Genomic DNA, 19,341 nt, shown 5'->3' with positions numbered 1-19,341 from the left:
AACTCACATATCTTTCCACTATAAAAAAACCTTTCAATAACTCTTTCATGGGTCCCATATTTTTTAAACCTCTATACCATATATATCTCTTTCCTAATTAAAAAAATATTTCTAATATTATATTTAAATTAAAAAAACATTTCTAATATTATATTTAAATTAAAAATCTTATTTTAATTAAAAAAAAATTAAAAAAAAAAAGGTGAAAGAGCGGTTCCATAGGTATGGAGCCGCTCCTTCCCAAATGGGGAAAAAGCTCCCTCCCACTATGGGAGGAAGCTTCTTCCTATTGCCACATCGGCAATGGGAGCTCCGAAGGAGCTCCCACTGTGAATGCCCTAAGTATTCTTTCTCAAAATTTCAAAGTTAATTTTTTAAAAAAAGGAAGTTCAGTAAACCTTATTTGAAAAAGCAAGTTTAAATATTTTTTTAAAAATTTAATTTTATGGAAAAATACTTACATGTGCTTTTTATCTAACAATCTTTTTTTAGATAAGTCATTTAAAAATTAGCTAAGTTTTTTAAGTTAAACAGAGTATTTTTTTTTACTATCTTTATATATTAGACAAACTTTCTCTCTATTTATTTTATTTTTTATTTATGTTAAAGGGGGACAGAAGTTAAAAGTTAAGAGTTAAACATAATTTTTATGAAAGGGAGAGCATAAGGAAGTTTTTTTTTTTACAAATTATTGTATTTATGCTCATGTTATTTTTTTTTAATTATTGTTATATTTTACTTAACTTTGAACATGTTGCCATAATAAAAAAAAAAGGGAGATTGTTAGTGCAGGGAGCACCAGACGGTCGAACCTAAGTTTTGATTATGTCAAAAGGTCCAAAGTTAAGTTGTTTTTGTGATCTAACTTGTTGGAGTGTATACTGAAAGCCTAAGCTTTTGTAAACATTTATTTTGAATAAAGAATCACATTTGGTCAATTTATCTACATTTGTTTGTAGTTGTTCAATTAATTTATATTGTAGATAACATAGTATGTGGTGTCACATGCAGAAGATGATTTTATCAGTACTTTATAAATTATAAACAGTAGCTCACGACCAAAATGGAAAGGAACAAACCATTAGAAGGTCGTAGTGTAATTAGGTGTTAGTTTATCTTGACTATATAATTACACTAGTACACTCAGAGTGTATTGAGTAGGACCATATGAGGTCGTTTCTTTTATACTGACTTTATAAAGGAACAAAGACCTCAGTTATTATGGAAGTGTGTGCTCTTAATCCTAATATAATAACAAGCACATATATTTGATATTTATTTCTTTAATTTATCAATGGGTGAGATTTAGTTCGATGAATCAATAAGCCCGATAAGTTGGGAAATGATATCACTTATAGTGTGTGTTGTTGATTATAGAAGGAAATTGTGTCCTAGAGATACTAGGTTGATAATGTCCCCAAGAGGAGCTCATAAGGATTGTCATGTTAAACCCTGCAGGTAGACTTAGTCCGACATGACGATAAGGTTGAGTGGTACTACTCTTGGACTAAGAAATTAATTAAATGAGTTGTCAGTAACTCACTTAATTAGTGGACATTCGATATCTTAAACACAAGGAGACTAACACACTCATAATAAGAAGGAGCCCAAAAATGTAATTTGGGATTGATGCGGTAGTTCAATAATAGTTCTCTAGTGGAATGAATTATTATTGATAAAATTAAGTTGTGTGTTCGGGGCGAACATGAGATGCTTAATTTTATCGGGAGACCAAAATCAATTCCTCCTCTCGGTCCCTATCATAGCCTCTTATTTATAGAGTAATATACCCACCTATACCCACCTTCATACCCATGATAAAGGGGTCGGCCAAGCTAGCTTGTGGTTCAAGCTAGGGTCGGCCAAGCCTTAATTCATGGGTGGTCGGACCTAGCTTGAACCCAAGCTTAGGTGGCCGGGCCCCCATTAAATTAAAAATAATTTTAATTTTTAATTTTTATTATGTGGAAGATATAATTTATTAAAGAGAATTAAAATTAAAATATCACTTTTAAAAGGATCTACAAAAGATTAAAGAAAGAGATTAGATCTCTTTCCTTATTTGTATATTGGAAAGATATTTTATTTTTTCTCTTTGAAAATTATTCACATGTTGAAAAATTAAAATTATAGAAATTTCTTTTTATCAACCATGAAGGGATTTTAAAGGGAAATTTTATTTTTTAAAATTTCCAAAGACAAATAAGGAAGTTTTAATTATTGATTAAAAATTATCTTATTTGCGCTACATGAGGTGGCCGATCACATACAATTAATTAGAAAATTTTATTTAATTTTTCTTAATTAATTGTTGTCAAGGAAAGTTAAGAAAATTTTATTATAAATAAATTTTCTTATTTGCCAAAGCCAATGAATATAAAAGAAGGGGTGGGGGTGCCTTCAAGGGGTACAACCTCTATTATTTTTCTCCCTCTCTTATTCCTTAGTGTGGTCGGCCATCCTCTTCCTCTCTTCCTCTTTGTGGTGGTCGAATCCTTCTGTTGGAACCCCAAGGTATTTTGATGTGATCAAACAAGCTAAATTAGGTCCTGCGTTTGTTTAACCCTTGTGTCTAAGTGTGCAGGAGCTTAGGAACACAGGAAGTCGAGCGGAAGACGCGGCTAACGAGAAGGACGGCACGGGGAGAGAGCCGACGGGCTCGGTGCGTCCGAGGGACGAGGTGACCGCGGAAGAGTACACCGGCGGACGAGAAGAACGTGCGCGGCGTTCGAGGGACGAGAAACCGGGAAGGAAGGCTACTCGAGGAGAAGGCCGGAACATGGGTTCGGGTGAGCCCTATTCCGGAAGGCCGAGATCACCCAAGCAAACGGAGCCGAAGCAAACAGACCCGGACCGAGATGAGCTGGATCGAGACGAGTTGAACCGGAGTCGAAAAGTCAACCTATGTTGACCTTAGGACTCCGGGCGCCTGGAACCATTCCGGGCGCCCGGAACCGACCGGGGCGCCCGGAACCCTTCCGGGCGCCCGGAATTGACTTTTCAACAGGATCGAGTTTTGACTCGATCCGACCGTTGGGGGATAAAATTTATCCCCCCCAGGGCGCCCGGAACCCTTCCAGGCGCCCGGACCAAGACTATAAATATAGCCTTAGTCCAGAAGCAATGATCAATCAAGAACAACTACTTGTAATCCAGTGCTTTCATTTGTGTTATTTCTTTCTGTGCTTTCAACGCTGTAAGAGACTACTCCGCCCAGAGGAGAATCAATTAGTGCGCCTTCTTTGCCTTGGATTAGCAATCCTCTGATTGCAAACCAAGTAATTCCTCTGTGTCTACTTTCTGTTTTAATTAGTCTCTGCCTTTTTAATTACAAGTTCTTTTAAGTTAGTTGAATATCCGAGAAGGGTTTTTGGTTTTATTTTGTAGGGCAATTCACCCCTCCCCTCTTGCCGGCCTCCAAAGGGACCTACAAGTGGTATCAGAGCGAGGCGCTTCAGGGGGACTAACCGCCGATCGAAGCAACAAAGATGGGCGGACCAAGCATTGTTCCACCAAAATTCGAGGGGAACTTCGCAGACTGGAAGCGTCGTATGGAGGTATTCCTAAAAACAGATTTTGAAATTCGATTTATTATGAAATATGGTTTTGTAGCTCCAATAGATAAAGATGGAAAAGAAAAAGAAGAGAGCGATTGGACAAAGAAGGAGCAGAATGAGTCGGTAGCTAACAGCCGTGCGGAACATCACCTGCTGAGCGTGTTACCGCCTCAAGAGGTCAACCGCATCGGAAACTACTTATCTGCTAAAGAACTTTGGGAGAAGTTCTTGGAACTCCACGAAGGCACGTCCGAAGCAAAGCTCGCTAGAAGGGACATCCTCCGCAATAAACTGATGAACATCCGTCTGGAGAAAGGTGAGAAAGTAGCTGGTTTACACGCAAAGGTAAAAGAACTAGTTACTGGTCTCAAGAACCTCGGTGAAACGGTAACAAACCGGGACACTATACGCTACGTGCTCAACGCGTTTCCAAGAACTCCGGAATGGACATCAATCGTCGACGCCTACTACATCTCAAAAGACTTGGAGGTAAGCACTTTAGAAGAGTTGTTTTCTACTCTTGAATTGCATGAAACCAGGTATGCAGGAACGACAAAGGATACAACCCAGACTATGGCGCTGAACGCAACCCAGAAGGATGAACTCGAGTCAGACTCCGAAGACAATCAAGAAGCATACATGGTAAGAAATTTTAAAAAGTTTTTTAGATCTAATAAATTTAAAATGCAGAATAACAAGAATCAAAAAGGTAGAAGAAAGGTACGGTGCTACCAGTGTCAGAAGGAGGGACACCTAAGGGAAGACTGCCCAGAACTCAAGAAGGTCAAAATGAAGACACCCAAGAAACACAACCTAAAAGCAACTTGGGAAGACACTTCTTCATCCGAATCAGAAGCTCAAGAATATGCTGGGATAGCGCTGATGGCAAGTTACGAAGGGCAAAGCTCATCAGAACCTAGCATCGATGAAGGGGGAGCGACCTCAGATGAAGGCAGCGAAGCAGAGCGAGATTCAGGCTTCAAGTCCGATATGGTAAGTGAGGTATGCCTTTTACCCCCTGATCAACTTTATTCTGGGATTAAGGCAATGACTAAATCCATGTATAAATTAGAAAATGAAAATATCAAATTAAAAGATGAAAATTTTGAAACAAAAAGAATTTTAGCAAAATCATGTCTTATAGAGGATTTTGATAAATTGAAAATTGAAAATGAAAAACTAAAAGAAGAAATAGAAAGATTGAAAAAATATAAAAGTTCAAATATTTCTACTTTTAGAAAATATAGAGGTTTAAATTGGTATTATAGATTTCATCAAAGTCAAATTAGAAATATATCAAAAATCTATGTACCTAGGAAATACTTGGTTAACCCTGTAGGTAGGGACCTCTACTGGGTTCCAAAAACCTGTTTAATTTAAATCTAGACTTAGCATTTTCAGCAAGGAAATTAAACGACTAATTTCATTATGAGACTTTGGCTAAGGAAGTGGTTGTTGCTCCAATAACCAAGAAGGCCTAGTGCCTCGCCACGACCTGGAAGCCAAATATCGAAATGAAAAGTTTAATTGACTAACTGAAAAGACATTAATTTAATTTACCTAATGCTTTAAAAGAGTTATTCAATTTGTGTTAGAAAATATTTAAAATTAATTTATAATAATAATAAAAAATTAGAAAATAAAATTTTTTAATTGACTTAGAAATTTTTCTATGAATATTGTCTTATACATTTTTTCTTTGAAAATTGTCTTAGAAATCTTTTATGAAGAATAACTTAAAAAAAAAATTTCTGAATATTGACTTTGAATTTTTTTAAACTAGATATTCTCTTACAAATTAATATTAATTGCCTTAGAATTTTTTTTTTTGTTTACCTTAGACTTGTTTAAAGAACCTCTATTTTTAATGTGATCAAAGGGGGAGAAGTGTGTTAAGTCTAGGGGGAGGTACTATAATTTTTCAATTGAAAAATATTTTGACTTATTGGAATATAAATCGTTTTTATTGCATATGGTTACCCTAACTTAACTTGGGTTGCTCACATCAAAAAGGGGGAGATTGTTCGAACCCCAAGGTGTTTTGATGTGATCAAACAAGCTAAGTTAGGTCCTGCGTTTGTTTAACCCTTGTGTCTAAGTGTGCAAGAGCTTAGGAACACAGGAAGTCGAGCGGAAGACGCGGCTAACGAGAAGGACGGAACGGGGAGAGAGCCGACGGGCTCGGTGCGTCCGAGGGACGAGGTGACCGCGGAAGAGTACACCGGCGGACGAGAAGAACGTGCGCGGCGTTCGAGGGACGAGAAACCGGGAAGGAAGACTGCTCGAGGAGAAGGCTGGAACATGAGTTCGGGTGAGCCCTATTCCGGAAGGCCAAGATCACCCAAGCAAACGGAGCCGGAGCAAACAGACCCGGACCGAGATGAGTTGGATCGAGACGAGTTGAACCGGAGTCGAAAAGTCAACCTATGTTGACCTTAGGGCTCCGGGCGCCCGGAATCGACTTTTCAACAGGATCGAGTTTTGACTCGATCCGACCGTTGGGGGATAAAATTTATCCCCCCCCAGGGCGCCCGGAACCCTTCCAGGCGCCCGACCAAGACTATAAATATAGCCTTGGTCCAGAAGCAATGATCAATCAAGAACAACTACTTGTAATCTAGTGCTTTCATTTGTGTTATTTCTTTCTGTGCTTTCAACGTTGTAAGAGGCTACTCCGCCCAGAGGAGAATCAATTAGTGCGCCTTCTTTGCCTTGGATTAGCAATCCTCTGATTGCAAACCAAGTAATTCCTCTGTGTCTACTTTCTGTTTTAATTAGTCTCTGCCTTTTTAATTACAAGTTCTTTTAAGTTAATTGAATATCCGAGAAGGGTTTTTGGTTTTATTTTGTAGGGCAATTCACCCCTCCCCTCTTGCCGGCCTCCAAAGGGACCTACACCTTCATCTCCCTTGGAGCTCTTGTGGTGGCCGGATACTACTTGGAGAAGAAGAAGAAGAAGGAGAGAAAGCTTGCATCCCTTGGAGCTTGGTTGGTGGTTTTCTTCATCCTTGGTAAAGCTCTTGTTTTGGCCGAACCTAGCTAGGAGGAGAAGAAGGTGCTTTGGTGGTTTCTCATCTCGAAAGATCGTTGCCCACACAACGTCCGAGGTTAGAAGAGGAATACGGTAGAAGATCAAGAGGTCTTTCTAGAAGGTATAACTAGTAATTTTTCCTTTCCGCATCATACTAGTTATTTTTGGAAATAATACCAAATACAAGAGGCTTACGATTCTAGTATTTCGAATTTATTTTCGATGTAGTGTTCTTATGTTTATTTCTTTTCCTTGTGATTTGATTGTTCCTTTCGGTTAACCTAAAGTTATTTTAGGAAATTAAATATTAGCTTTCCATAAAAGGTTTTGTCTAGTCGGTGGTGGTTGCTCCCATATCCAAGAAGGCCATGTGCCTTGCCACGTTAGTACTGGGAACCAATTATGGAAATTAATATTTAATGGAATTAATAACTTAAGGTGATTTGGGTCGTACGTGTTAAGTTCCGCAGGAGATCCAAGTCAAAACCAAAAGGAACAAATAAATTAAGTTTTGGATCAAACGTGTTAAGTTCCGCAGGCGATCCAAATATTTAATTTAAAGAACACATGGTAGCTAGGAAAAGGTTCAGACCTTTGTACAAAATTTTTGTACAGTGGAACCTCTAGGTTTTCCGAGTAGCAACCAACACTAACAAGGTTGATTGAGCTTGTAGGAAAGTCCTAAGTTGTCTTAGGCAAAAGTCCTAGTGGATTCCAGGCAAGTGGGAAATCCCAGTGGGTGGTAACCCTAAGTCCTAGGGGGCGGTAACGCTAGGTGATGGACAGTCCTAGCTGCAATTAGGCAGGTGGAAAACCCTAGGTGGCGGTAACCCTAGGTTCTAGGGGAGGTAACCCTACGCGGAAAGTCTTGGCGGGTCGAGCGCTTTGGGCAAAATCCTAGTGTCGGGGACTCTAGGTTGAAATCCTGGTGGTCGCCAACTGGGTGTAAGTCTGAACGGGTCGTGGAGCGGACGTCTAGCATGAAGACCGGAAGCCTCAGGTGCTGAGTAAAAGTCCAGTCGGTCTGAAAGATTGTTCTGACAATAGGTAACTTTTCCTGAAAGGAGTATGTGAGGACGCGTTCTCCGAAAATGGAATAGTAGGCGTCGGTTCGACCTAGACTTTTGACGAAACTCAAAGTCAAAATCGGACAGTCAGAGTCTGTCAAATTTTATATTATATATATATATATATATATATATATATTGCTTAGACTAACTTTATTTTGCAGGAAATAAGGAGATGGAAAAAGCTGGTCCGGACGCTAGGAACCCAAAAATTATCTGCAAGCTGATGTGGCGCGCGTCGGTTGGCCGAACCACGTGGTCCAAGCGGCCGAAACAACCTATAAAACCATGCTTCAACCAGAAGCTTAATAACAAGATCATGAACAACTTTCGTTTCTTCAAGCTGCTCAAAAAACGCTTCTACGACATCGAAAGCTCCGATAACGATTCTACTGAAGATTTCCTTATACAAAGTTGTCAGTATTCTTTAATTTTCAAATTACTTGTAAAATTGAAGTTGTACTCTTTCCAATTGATTAGTGATTGCCCATCGAAAGCACTCTCATGTACGGGTCTTGGAGTATGAGTCGCCACATGCTCCGAACCAAGTAAGTTCTTAGTGTTTATGTTGTTTATCTTTTCCGCTACATATTTACTCAAAACGAACGAATTAGCCATGAGCGTTATTCACCCCCTCTAGTACTTTTCGATCCTACAACTACAGGAGATTTTTCCTCTGGTGAGAAGCAGTCCTAAGAATGTTGATCGTCTGGATGTGCCTCCATTAACACTTATTGATTTATTCTAGTAATTGGTAGAAAATTTTCATGGGACTAAATCAATCACCTTTTGGAATAATAAGTTCTAAGATCTGAATACCGGGATTAAAAAGGAATATAAATCAAATTCAAATCTGATCACTAATAAATTCCATCAAAGCCAGCCAGATTTGAGTTACGTTGAATATATATATATATATAGCCACATGTATCGCTTCTGTGTCCAGCCGTATGTTCCAAACCAAATTATAATTTGATGGGGACAGTGAACTCAGAAAATTATAGTGGTCCATCCCCTGGACCATAAAAAGTGATCCAGGAGATATTGCCTCCCTCCTCTCCGAGAGCAGATCCTCTGGTCCGTAAATTACGGACCAGGGGATGATCCATTACATGAAGACCCTTGATTTGGATGGACTCCATATTTAAATAGGTAGGGTTCATCCAAGTCAAGGGTCCACATCAGTGGATCATCCCCTGATTCACAATTTACGAACAAGAGGATCCTTACCCCTCCTCTCCAAGTGTCATCGTGACTTTTTCGACAATCTTGAATCTGGACGGTTGCGATGCGTTGTTGGATTTAATTTGTAACGAGGATTGGAGGGGATCCTATCGGTTTAATTATTTCGAACTCCTCCAGTGGTTCGTTCTCACGAATAAAGGACGACGGCGAGAAGGTATTTTTCCTTGTACGGATGAAGTGGGAGAAGGGATGGGAATCGAGGTGGGGACAGCGAGCGAAGGAGAGAGGGGGCGCTTGGGCAATGTTCCGCCACCTGACGAGGCGGAAGCAGGTGGACTCTAATCGCGAAAGGGCCGGCGGAGGTCAACAGCTCGCCAATGCGTGGTCGGTTCCGCAGCTTGTGGCCTTAGGTATGAAGTTCATTCTTTTTTTTTCCTCCCTTGTGCTTTTTAATCGTTTTGTGATTCTAGTCTAAGGCAGTATTGCGTTTAGATTTCCCCGATTTCCCGTCCTCGTAAGTTAATCTGTTTCCCTTTTTCCTGAGAATTAATAGTTTGATGATTTTAGTCGTTTGGTTATTGATTTTATTGTAAGGGAAGGAAAATGAATATCTTTGCTGCATTCGCTGAATTTGATGACTGATGCAATTTCCCCTTATCTAGAATGTATTTGTCATCGTTCCATTTCCTTTTGTTCAGGGTAGACACAATTGGACGTACTTTTTTGTTTTTAGCATCAATTTTGTTCTCCGTGTTATGCGCGTAGGAAATAGTTTTAGACTGTTCTTTTTCTCAACTTGCAAGTTAATTTGGCACCTTAGATATCTAGAAGTTTGCTTAGTTTCTTGAATGTAAAGTTAATTTGACATATTACCAGGTTTTGTCCTGTTATTATTACTTGTCGTCATGGTTCCCACTTTTGATCAACTTGGTATGCTACCCATGAAATTAGTTTGAAACACATAGAAACAATGGAAGATTGTGGATAGATATAAAGAATGGATGGTAGGAAAGGGTTATATTTGTCGCTTTAAGTGTATTGAAGCCTTAAGAATTAAGATAGTAGTCTATGCTTATGTTGTGTGCTTCCTCGTTATCTTTCTTAGCTCCACTGTACATTTGAGGTTTTTATTTTATTTTATTTTTTAATTTTTAAGATAATCCTGTTTTTAATGCTAATCTTACTTCGATGTATTGTTATACTTCTTACATTTTTGTACACTACTCCAAGAAAGATTCTTGGATGTTGATTCCATATTTGAAATCTTCTTCCTATTTTATACATGTGTTGGTTCAACAATAGGTGCTGGAGTCTATGTTCTTGTTGGTACTGTCGCCAGAGAGAATGCAGGACCAGCTCTCACCAACTCCTTTCTCATTGCTGGAATAGCAGCTGCTCTTTCAGCTTTCTGCTACACGGAGCTTTCAAGCCAATGCCCTTCTGCAGGAAGTGCCTACCACTATTCATATATTGGTGTAGGAGAACGGTAATTATTTGATTTTTTCAATAACAAATCAAATTTGTGATATTATCGAATGACAAACCATTGCAACATATTGTAATTAAACTAGTTCTGGTATTACTTGAGCTTTAAAATTGTGGGACTTGTTAACATGAAAAATAAATTATACTATATTTTGATTGTAGAATGATGTGTATCAATCATTCTGTTAGTTATAAGCTAGTTGCTATTCTATGTTTGTTATCTTTCTTGTCAGTGTTGCTTGGATTATTGGCTGGGCTTTAATTCTTGAATATACAATTGGCGGGTCAACCGTTGCACGTGGCATATCTCGAAACTTGGTTAGTGAGTTTCCATCACCTCAGTCTTTTTATCTAATTGGATTGCTTACTCATTTATATCAACAGATGCCATTTCTAAGATAATTATATCCCTCTAAATCATTCTTGACTTTGTATTCTGTGGATCCAATTTTAGAAGTCCTATTGTTTTGTTTCATAACTGGTGTTTTTTTCCCCAGAATTTGATTAGTCATGGTAGATCCAATAACTCCCTGAATCACTAAATCATGGTTCTTTTAACATCTCCAGTAAGTCTTGATGATGTTGTAGATCATTGTCACTTTCATCAAACCATATTAGTCCCAAATTTTGGTTCCAACCACATATATCTAATTAATTACTCCATTGTAATCTATGCGGGATTGTATTGCTTGCAGTATTCAATTTTCTTATTTTAATTATATCAATGTAGAGTTTTCCTTGATTTTCTTCCACCACTTACATCTTCAATTGTGATTGTGCACTTTTTTTGGACATGATTGAATATACGACATGGTAGCTTAATCTATTGTCTCTCATTTAATCATCTAGTGATACATTAATTTTATTGGATAGTCACACGATTGTTTTGGTCTATTCTAGTATGTTTTTGAGCTGCACAATATGAGTATGACCAATCATGCCACAATTATAAAGTTTTCTTGTAACCTTAGCAGGTACATAGCCATCACACGAGACTTTAATAGTTTCCTCCATTTCAACAATCCACTCTTTATTCTACTAATGAATCTTCATCAACATATCCTACTCAATATCTCCTTGTTGAACAATAGATTCTATATATCTAGAATAACAATAATTTTAGGCCCTATAGCTCTAACAATAAGTTTAGGTTCTAACGCCTTAACTACTCTCTATTTGTTCTTATTATTAAAAGTTAGAAATCTATATTTGACATTTATATTTGCATGTTTGTCTTTGACCGCGTCCCCTCACCACATTGGATGATCGACAATTTTCAGTTCATGGTGAGAGTGACAAGGGTTGAACATTTTCTAATAGTGTCATTATACATATTAGAACCCCAGTGTTTGATGGGAAATTCTTTAGATATAGCTCTTTTAACACTAGATCAAGCAGTTGTTGGTTAACTAGAGATAGTTTTACTTAAAAACTTAAGTTTCTAAAGTTTATCTTGATAAGTCAAACATCTATAATTCCTGCTCCAAGTTTAATCCATTTGGACTTCCACTGTTCATTTATACCAAGGAAGTTTATCTTGGATATGATTGGGAGGCTCATCTATACCCATGTAAAAAAAACTTGACCTCCATGAAAAATTAGTATCAAAGAAATTCTTTTTTTTTTTACACTCCAAAAAACTCTATCACTAGTATACATTGTGATATTTATCCCTTCTCACAGAGATATAATTATAAATTTTACCCCCCAAATCCATCACCACAATTGTCTTGGAACTTTATTGTAAGCTTTCTAGGTGAGTAAAAATCCTCATCTATATTCTCCTGTTAGTGTCTTGTTAGATAAATAACATCTAAGTTTAATAACCTTAACTTAAAGTGGATCTTTTGTTTATGAAATCAAATTGATTCTTGGAATTAGCAGTTCATCATCAATATGGAAAATTGTAAGCAGGAGTCTCTTTCTGTGTTTTCTCTTATCTTTTCTGAATTCGTTCTTTTAACAAATATAAACAACACCATAATATGTTTGACAAATGATGTTGTTGGAGAAATGGCAATAATGTGGGAAAAAATTATCTTGACTGTTGGTTCTCTTTAATGAATTGACTTCAGGCATTAGTTTTTGGAGGAAAAGATAGTCTACCTTCATTTATGGCACGGATTCAGATTCCAGGCACTGATATTGTGGTCGATCCCTGTGCTGCTATTCTAGTGCTGCTTGTGACTACATTATTATGCATAGGGATAAAAAAGGTATGCCGCTAAGAGCATTGCTTTTTTATGCTAATCTCATGCAGTTTGCTTGCTAGGTTCTTAACTTTTGATGTTTTTATCTTGCAGAGCACATTGGTACAAGGAATTATCACTATAAATGTTTGTGTCTTGTTATTTGTCATCATTGCTGGTGGATATCTTGGCTTCAAGACTGGATGGGTTGGGTATATTGTAGCTGGCGGGTAAATTTACAACAGAACATTCCATTTGAGGATTTAGATTGCTACTTTAAGTCAAGGATCTACTGTCTATGTGCATACTTTTTCACTTTTAATTGATTCTGAGAAAAAAATGTGAAAAAACTGCAGTATTCTCAGTAATAACCGCCTTGCATTTGGTTTACTCTGTAATGCATGGGTCAGTGTTGGCACACTTCTTGCATTCACCATAGTTGCAGTTTCAATCTTGATACTGAGATATGTTCCACCAAGTGAGGTTCTGCTGCCATCATTTCTCCAGCAGTCAATTGATTCAGTTTCATTTCACCATAATTTTCAAAATAATGGGGAAGAGGCAGATTCTTCTGGAATTATCTGCAGTAACCAAGACCAAGATGATGGCACATCTCAAGAAGTTTCTAAGGAATCATCTGATTATCCTCTGATTGCAAAGGAAAGTAACAAAGGTAATAATGACTTCAATCAATGAAATCCCTGGGCTGTGCATTTCTTTATTGTTCACTAATTGTAGATTTCATATGTCAATATTTAGTTATGCATAAGCTCAATTGCACATATTTATAGCCGCATGATTACATACCTTTTTGTTTAGTATGCATCCTCAACATATCAGTTTGTTTAGAGTTAATAGTCATATGAATGTTAGTATGTAAAGGTTTAGTTCTGTATGAATGAATGGCCATATATATGTGATATTTAGTCAGTAGGTGTAATATGGGTGGTGGAACTGGTATTGACCGACAAGAAAACGAACACCATCTATTCTGAACCAGTGGGATCGATGGGATTAAAATTGGTAGGGAAAATTAAGAAAATATTTGATGTACAAGATAAAAAAAGTATTTAAAAAAAGAAGAAGAAATATGAACATTATGTATTTACAAATTCTAAGAAAGCTACGTGAACTTGGATTTTACCTTGTCAAAGAAATAACAAACTCTACATTATTTTCAATTATTAAATTCTTCATTGTTCTGTTTGCATGCATGTTTACACTTTTTTTATATAATTATTTAATGTAAGACTGTACTGATTTAAATGCGTCTTAACAATATAAAATATTTGATAAATTATATTAAATAATATGCCAAATATTTAACAAAAAATTCTTATTGAGGAAAGATGCTCTTTATGTTATTCACTAAAAATATGGTTATTAAACTATTATACAATAATTAATGATTCATTCAATAACATCTGAATTATCTTTTTTTTTTTACAAGTAATTGGGTTACGAATAATTAAGTCACTGACTTTTTAATGAATATGTTTAACTACAACCAAGTTTTGATCAAATCTAGATTTTCTAAATTCTTGGAGAAAAGAAATAAGCTCCTCCCTCTCTTCAGATACGGAGGGATCCCCATCACCAAATTCTCCTCCAAGATCCTCATCGAGTACTGCGAGAAGCACGTCAATGTCCAGGACATCGAAGAACTCATTCGTTGGGATGAAGAATTCGTTAAGGTCGAAGAGTCCACCCTATTACATCTTGTCTTGGTAAGATTCGACACTTCTCTGACCCCTTTCCCCTTTCAAATTTATTCGATCCCAATTATCTTTTTACTTGTTTAAGATTTTGTTGTGGACTAACTTTTTTTCACTTTTTTTTTATAATTCTGGAAAACAATTTAACCTTTTTGATTTAGTTTTTGGGCAAAGGTGGTTGACTTTAGTTCTGGAACGAAACCTTTTCATTTACTACATCAAGAATGATATAGAAATCACCTTCATACAAACTCGTGGTTTATTCTTAGATTCTTTCTGGAATTATATTTATTTTTTGGTAGCGAGAGCGAGAACTTGAGAGCAGTCTTTAAGAAGTAGTGGAATTTCAAATTGTTGTGAAATTATGTACCATGGATTTAAGAAAAGGGGAGACAGAGTAGAACACTGGGAAGCAGTAGGAAAAGTAGGGGGACTATGTTCTTGAGTTAAAATTATTCATAAAGTTTCTTGCCAAGGTCAAACGTATTTTTGTAGATTTAGTTTTGATAATGTGCCATAAATCCTCTTTGATAGGTTACTCTGGTGTTATCAACAGATGCATGAAATGATTGATATTGTTTCTATGATTGATCAACTTCTTCTAATGTATTCTTATGTAGAACAACATTTACCTTATTCTGCTAACCATAATTGGCACTGTTAATGTTTCTTTTAAAACTAGAAATCTTCCAACTAATCAATTTTCATATGAAAATTTTCTTTCATAGTATGAGTTTGTGTGCTTTTGCCATCTAAGAGTTGATATAAGCATGAATTTCTTTGGTAGCATGAAATGGATGAACTCTGTAAGCAAAGACTAGTTAGTTCATTCATCGCTCTTAGTGTGGCTGTATTTCTTATGATTTCCGATGATCTGGTACACTCAGGCTGCAGACTACTTGCACATACAGGGGCTGTTGGATCTGACATGCCAAGCTGTAGCTAACATAATGAAGGCCAAGAGTCCTGAAGAGATCCTCATGATATTCGACATCAAGAACGACTTTGCCCCCGGGGAAGAGGAAGGGGGGGAAGACCAAGACCAAGGCGAAAGGGGGGGAAGGGGGGAAAGAGGATGAAGATGAGGAAGGGGAAGAGGACGAAGATGAGGAATGGGAAGGGGAAGGGGATGAGGATGAGGAAGAGGAAGTGGAATGAGTGGGACTCTGAGTAACTCTCTGTCGAAGCATCTGCTTTGTCCTTTAAACTCTCTGAAGAGATCTGCTTGTGAAACATTTTGTTGATTGGATATATGTTTTTCTCAAAATATAGATTTTACTACCTTTTGTATATCTTTTAATAGCAGTAAAAGTCGATATATTCTTTGCTTTAAAAGCACCAAGTATGATGAGTTTTGTGCTTGGGCTCTTTTCGTTCACATGCTGAAAACAAATGGCATCCCGATGAGTTTCTGTTAATATGGGATTTCGAAATAGAATCTGATCCTATTGGAGTCTATTATACGTGTCCGTATCGTATATTATAAGTTGAATCTAATATTTAGAAATCAAAAAAGGACAATCCGGTTGATGAAGTTTTGGAATTTTAGGGAAAGATTTGGTATATATAATATATTCTATTTTGCAGGATGCTATTTTATAATTTAAGCTAATTAATTTTGTGCTCTCCTTCTTAATATTTAGAAAGAGTCTTCGTGAGTTATGGTGCCTCGATAAAATATTCAAATTATCACTTATCTTCAGTTATAATGTATTTATCACGTCATCAGTTTTTATTTGTAGCATTACCACCACTCCTCGACGGATACCTCGTCCTGACTTCCAAATTCCCTTTTCCCTCTCAGCAAGCCCGTCCTCGTCGGGACTCCAAAGTTTCCTCTCCTCACCTGTCGCCGTGACTCTTCGCCCATCCTCGTCGTGACTCTTCCTTGCAGCAATGCTTAAGTGGTACTATGTCTCAGGAAAAAACTTAGCCCGTGTCATCCAACATCAAGACCGGTAACGACTTCTTTTCTTTTCTACTGGTTGTGAATTTTATCACGTTTGTTGTGGGTATAGCTTGTCTTCTTTTTAATTAAATCTTTTTCCTATTCATTTAACTTTGTTGGATGCGGACTAACATAGTTGGTGTGATACGATTTGGGTACCGGTGGTAAAAAAAAATAGTAGGATATTTAAAACTACTTTTAATTGCACAAAAATTAAGACTGTGTAGTGAATCTTTTGTCATAGGCTAATAGATGATAATATAATGGATGCCTCTTTGTTTTCACAAGCAAATTGACTATATGGGTGCTCTTCTCTCGCAGAACTCCCTTACACGATGGAGGCATGAGTTTATGCTAAGTAGTCTTGTGTGCGACTATTTGTAAGTCAAGCAGTCTTCTTTTGGCCAACATTAGGGTGCGTTTGGTTTGGAAAATATTTTCTATTTTCTGTTTTCTATTTTCTATTTCTATTTTCTTATTTTCTGGCTCTGTTTTCAGAAAACAGAAAATGTATTTGGTATGATATACTGGAATTCTATTTTCTGGAAAAGAAAACTGGAAAATGCGTTTGGTACGTTTATATTGAAAACAATATGCAAAACAATGAAAACCCAAAACAAATTGAATATTTCAGACATCATGTTTCAATAAAACGTTTTCCTCATTGACAATCTTATACGTGCCGTAATCAATTATCACATACCGTAATCACAGAGAACGAGGTAATCCATTTCCAGAATCACAGAGAACTTGGTAATCGATCACCTGATCGATTACCAAACTCTCTGTATCGCAAAAGGGGACCTTAATCTACTAGAGAGTACAGTTAACTCATAAGTCAAGTGAAGAGTTTAAATAGTGCATGATCAACACTAATCAGAATAGAACAAACAGTTCAAATAGTTCAATACATAACATTAAAGCAAAGGCATGCATAATTTACAATAATAATGTGATAGATGTTTCTTCCACGTGATGTAATCAGAAAACAAAAATTATACCAACTAAGGAAATGGTAGTGAACAATGAAATTATAAAACATATATAAAACAGATTGTAACACAATATTCAATGCTAACAAAAACTATCTTTTCTATTCCTTAACAAAAATCAAGAGCCACAGATTGTAACAAAAAGCTTCCCATCTGAGCTAATTACAGATTGTAACAAAAAGCTTCCCAATCAAAATTTAAAAACAAAAAACAGTCAATTATAACAGTCATTCATAACAAAATCAAGAGCCATAAAAGGCTGAACCCAGACATTAGCTAATTACGGATGATGCTCCACATAATCATTCCACATATGATTTGCAATGTCATCACGAATGTGTCCCATCTGAGCTGTTTGGCTTGGATCAATTGGAATCGGCACTTGATCACCAAAACTATCTTCAACTCCAGACATGAGCATATCTTCAGATGAATACTCCATAAATAAATTATCCATTGCATGATGTCAACGTATGAAATTATGCACCGCACAACATGCAAGTGGAATTAATCTTTGGCTAGTAATTGGATAGCTTGGCATATCTTTTAAAATTCGAAATCTTGCCTTAAGCACCCCAATGCATCGCTCAATAATATTACGACATGTGCTATGGCTATAATTGAACAACTCTTCCTTCACCCTTGGTCTGCCTTGCCGTCGATAATCTCTCAAGTGATACCGTTCACCTCGATACGGAGTAAGAAACCCCGACATATTTGGGTAACCAGAATCAACCAAATAAAATTGATCTGTGATAGTATTTTCATATTAATTAATAATGTAAAATACCAACATAAATGAATATATATAGAGAATTTTTTCTATTACTTACCACCGCAAGGTTTAGGAAAATGATTTTCATGCCTAGTCAAAGCGTCTATGAACACCCTTGAATCATTTGTTGTCCCCTCCCAGTCGGTATACACAAATGTAAAAAGCATATCGAAATCGCATACAAGCATCACATTTTGTGTGATAATAACCTTTCTACCACGAAAAGATGTTTGAATTGATGTCGGTGCCCATGCCGATATGTGAGTTCCATCGATAGCTCCAAGACAATTCTAAAAATACACAATGTCTTAGTAAAGATATGTTGTTAATGTAACTAGATACATTAGGGTAAAATATATACCTTAAAATATGGAAACTACTTTGGATTATGCAATATGTAAGGATGAACGTAATTGTGTTCATATGGTCGAATAATATGTGTGCCCAATGTACAAACAGTTCGTAAAACTCGTTTGAACCACTTGCTACAAGTGTACAATGAATGTTGAATTCGATCTGCACATATTCGATGTCGTGTGTTGTGCCCGATGATTAGTAAGAACATAGCGACACCTTCTTCAACAGTAACTTTCTTTCCATCTTGTAATAGATTCATCTCTTTTAATGTCCTACAAAAATTCACGAACACATGTTTCGACATACGAAAATTATCAAAGCAAACTTGAAGGTGCCCATCAAGTATTTCTTGAATATACATCCTCCCAGTAAGAGATGACGTTCGACAAGGCATCCGATCAATAGATCTATGAAACTGAGTCATTTCATGAAAAAAAATCATTTGCATGGCTCAAAATAAGAAGCAAATTGATATCTGGGCCTAATTCATCATATTCATCATCAGAGTTTGACATGATCTGCAATAAATCGATATTAAACTCAGCACACATGTATATAATTAATTATGAATTGAGGCAAACCAATAAATAATTAAAATTTAAAAAGCATGACATAGTCATCAACATTAAATTTCAAAATATCAAATATGTCTTAAACATTCAATCCACAAAATAGCAAACATGTCTTACACATTCAAGTCACAAAATCAAAAACCATCATTACTTAAAAAGTCTCCGGCTAGGTAATAAAAGCAATCCCCATGAACTTGTCTACATATGACCCTACACATGATCGAGATTGATGCAATCCAACCATTCAGCTCTCCTATTTGATGGAATTTTCATGAAAACCTCTCGTCGCCAAGGTTTACCGAAAGCTTCTGTAGCTTTTGTGTAAACTTGAGTAGATAAGTCATCCATCTGATTTAAAATCTGCATGCACATGTCTATAGAGTAAGGATCACTGAACCCGCTCGTTCCAGTAGAGGAAGAAATTTCTTGTTCGCGTTCTAACTTAGCAGCCCTCAAATCCAGGTATTT

General features: G+C 36.7%; 1 protein-coding gene across 2 annotated transcripts; it reads left to right on the top strand.

The window, feature by feature from the left end:
• Window positions 1-9,053: 9,053 nt before the first annotated feature.
• On the top strand, window positions 9,054-15,496 carry LOC121979785 (cationic amino acid transporter 2, vacuolar-like). 2 transcript variants are annotated; one of them, XM_042531780.1, is made up of 8 exons: window positions 9,054-9,250; window positions 10,143-10,326; window positions 10,559-10,643; window positions 12,401-12,541; window positions 12,629-12,744; window positions 12,871-13,187; window positions 14,091-14,241; window positions 15,141-15,496. In XM_042531780.1, the coding sequence occupies exons 1-8, from the start codon at window positions 9,073-9,075 to the stop codon at window positions 15,154-15,156; spliced, it is 1,188 nt and encodes a 395-aa protein (XP_042387714.1). In that variant the 5' UTR covers window positions 9,054-9,072; the 3' UTR covers window positions 15,157-15,496. The 2 variants fall into 2 exon arrangements, with proteins under 2 accessions (XP_042387714.1, XP_042387713.1); XM_042531779.1 differs by having other exon boundaries at window positions 15,117-15,496.
• Window positions 15,497-19,341: the final 3,845 nt, after the last annotated feature.

The sequence above is a fragment of the Zingiber officinale genome, chromosome 5A (assembly GCF_018446385.1).
Source record: "Zingiber officinale cultivar Zhangliang chromosome 5A, Zo_v1.1, whole genome shotgun sequence".
Classification (NCBI taxonomy): domain Eukaryota; kingdom Viridiplantae; phylum Streptophyta; class Magnoliopsida; order Zingiberales; family Zingiberaceae; genus Zingiber; species Zingiber officinale.
The sequence above is the reverse complement of the archived record's forward strand: the minus strand, read 5'-3'. Positions and strand labels throughout refer to the sequence as shown.

Coding starts and splice junctions, on each gene's coding strand:
- LOC121979785 (XM_042531779.1), top strand. CDS start 9,073: ATGAAGTGGGAGAAGGGATGGGAATCGAGGTGGGGACAGCGAGCGAAG. Junction 10,644..12,400: donor GTGGCATATCTCGAAACTTG/GTTAGTGAGTTT, acceptor AATTGACTTCAG/GCATTAGTTTTTGGAGGAAA. Junction 12,542..12,628: donor TATGCATAGGGATAAAAAAG/GTATGCCGCTAA, acceptor TTTATCTTGCAG/AGCACATTGGTACAAGGAAT.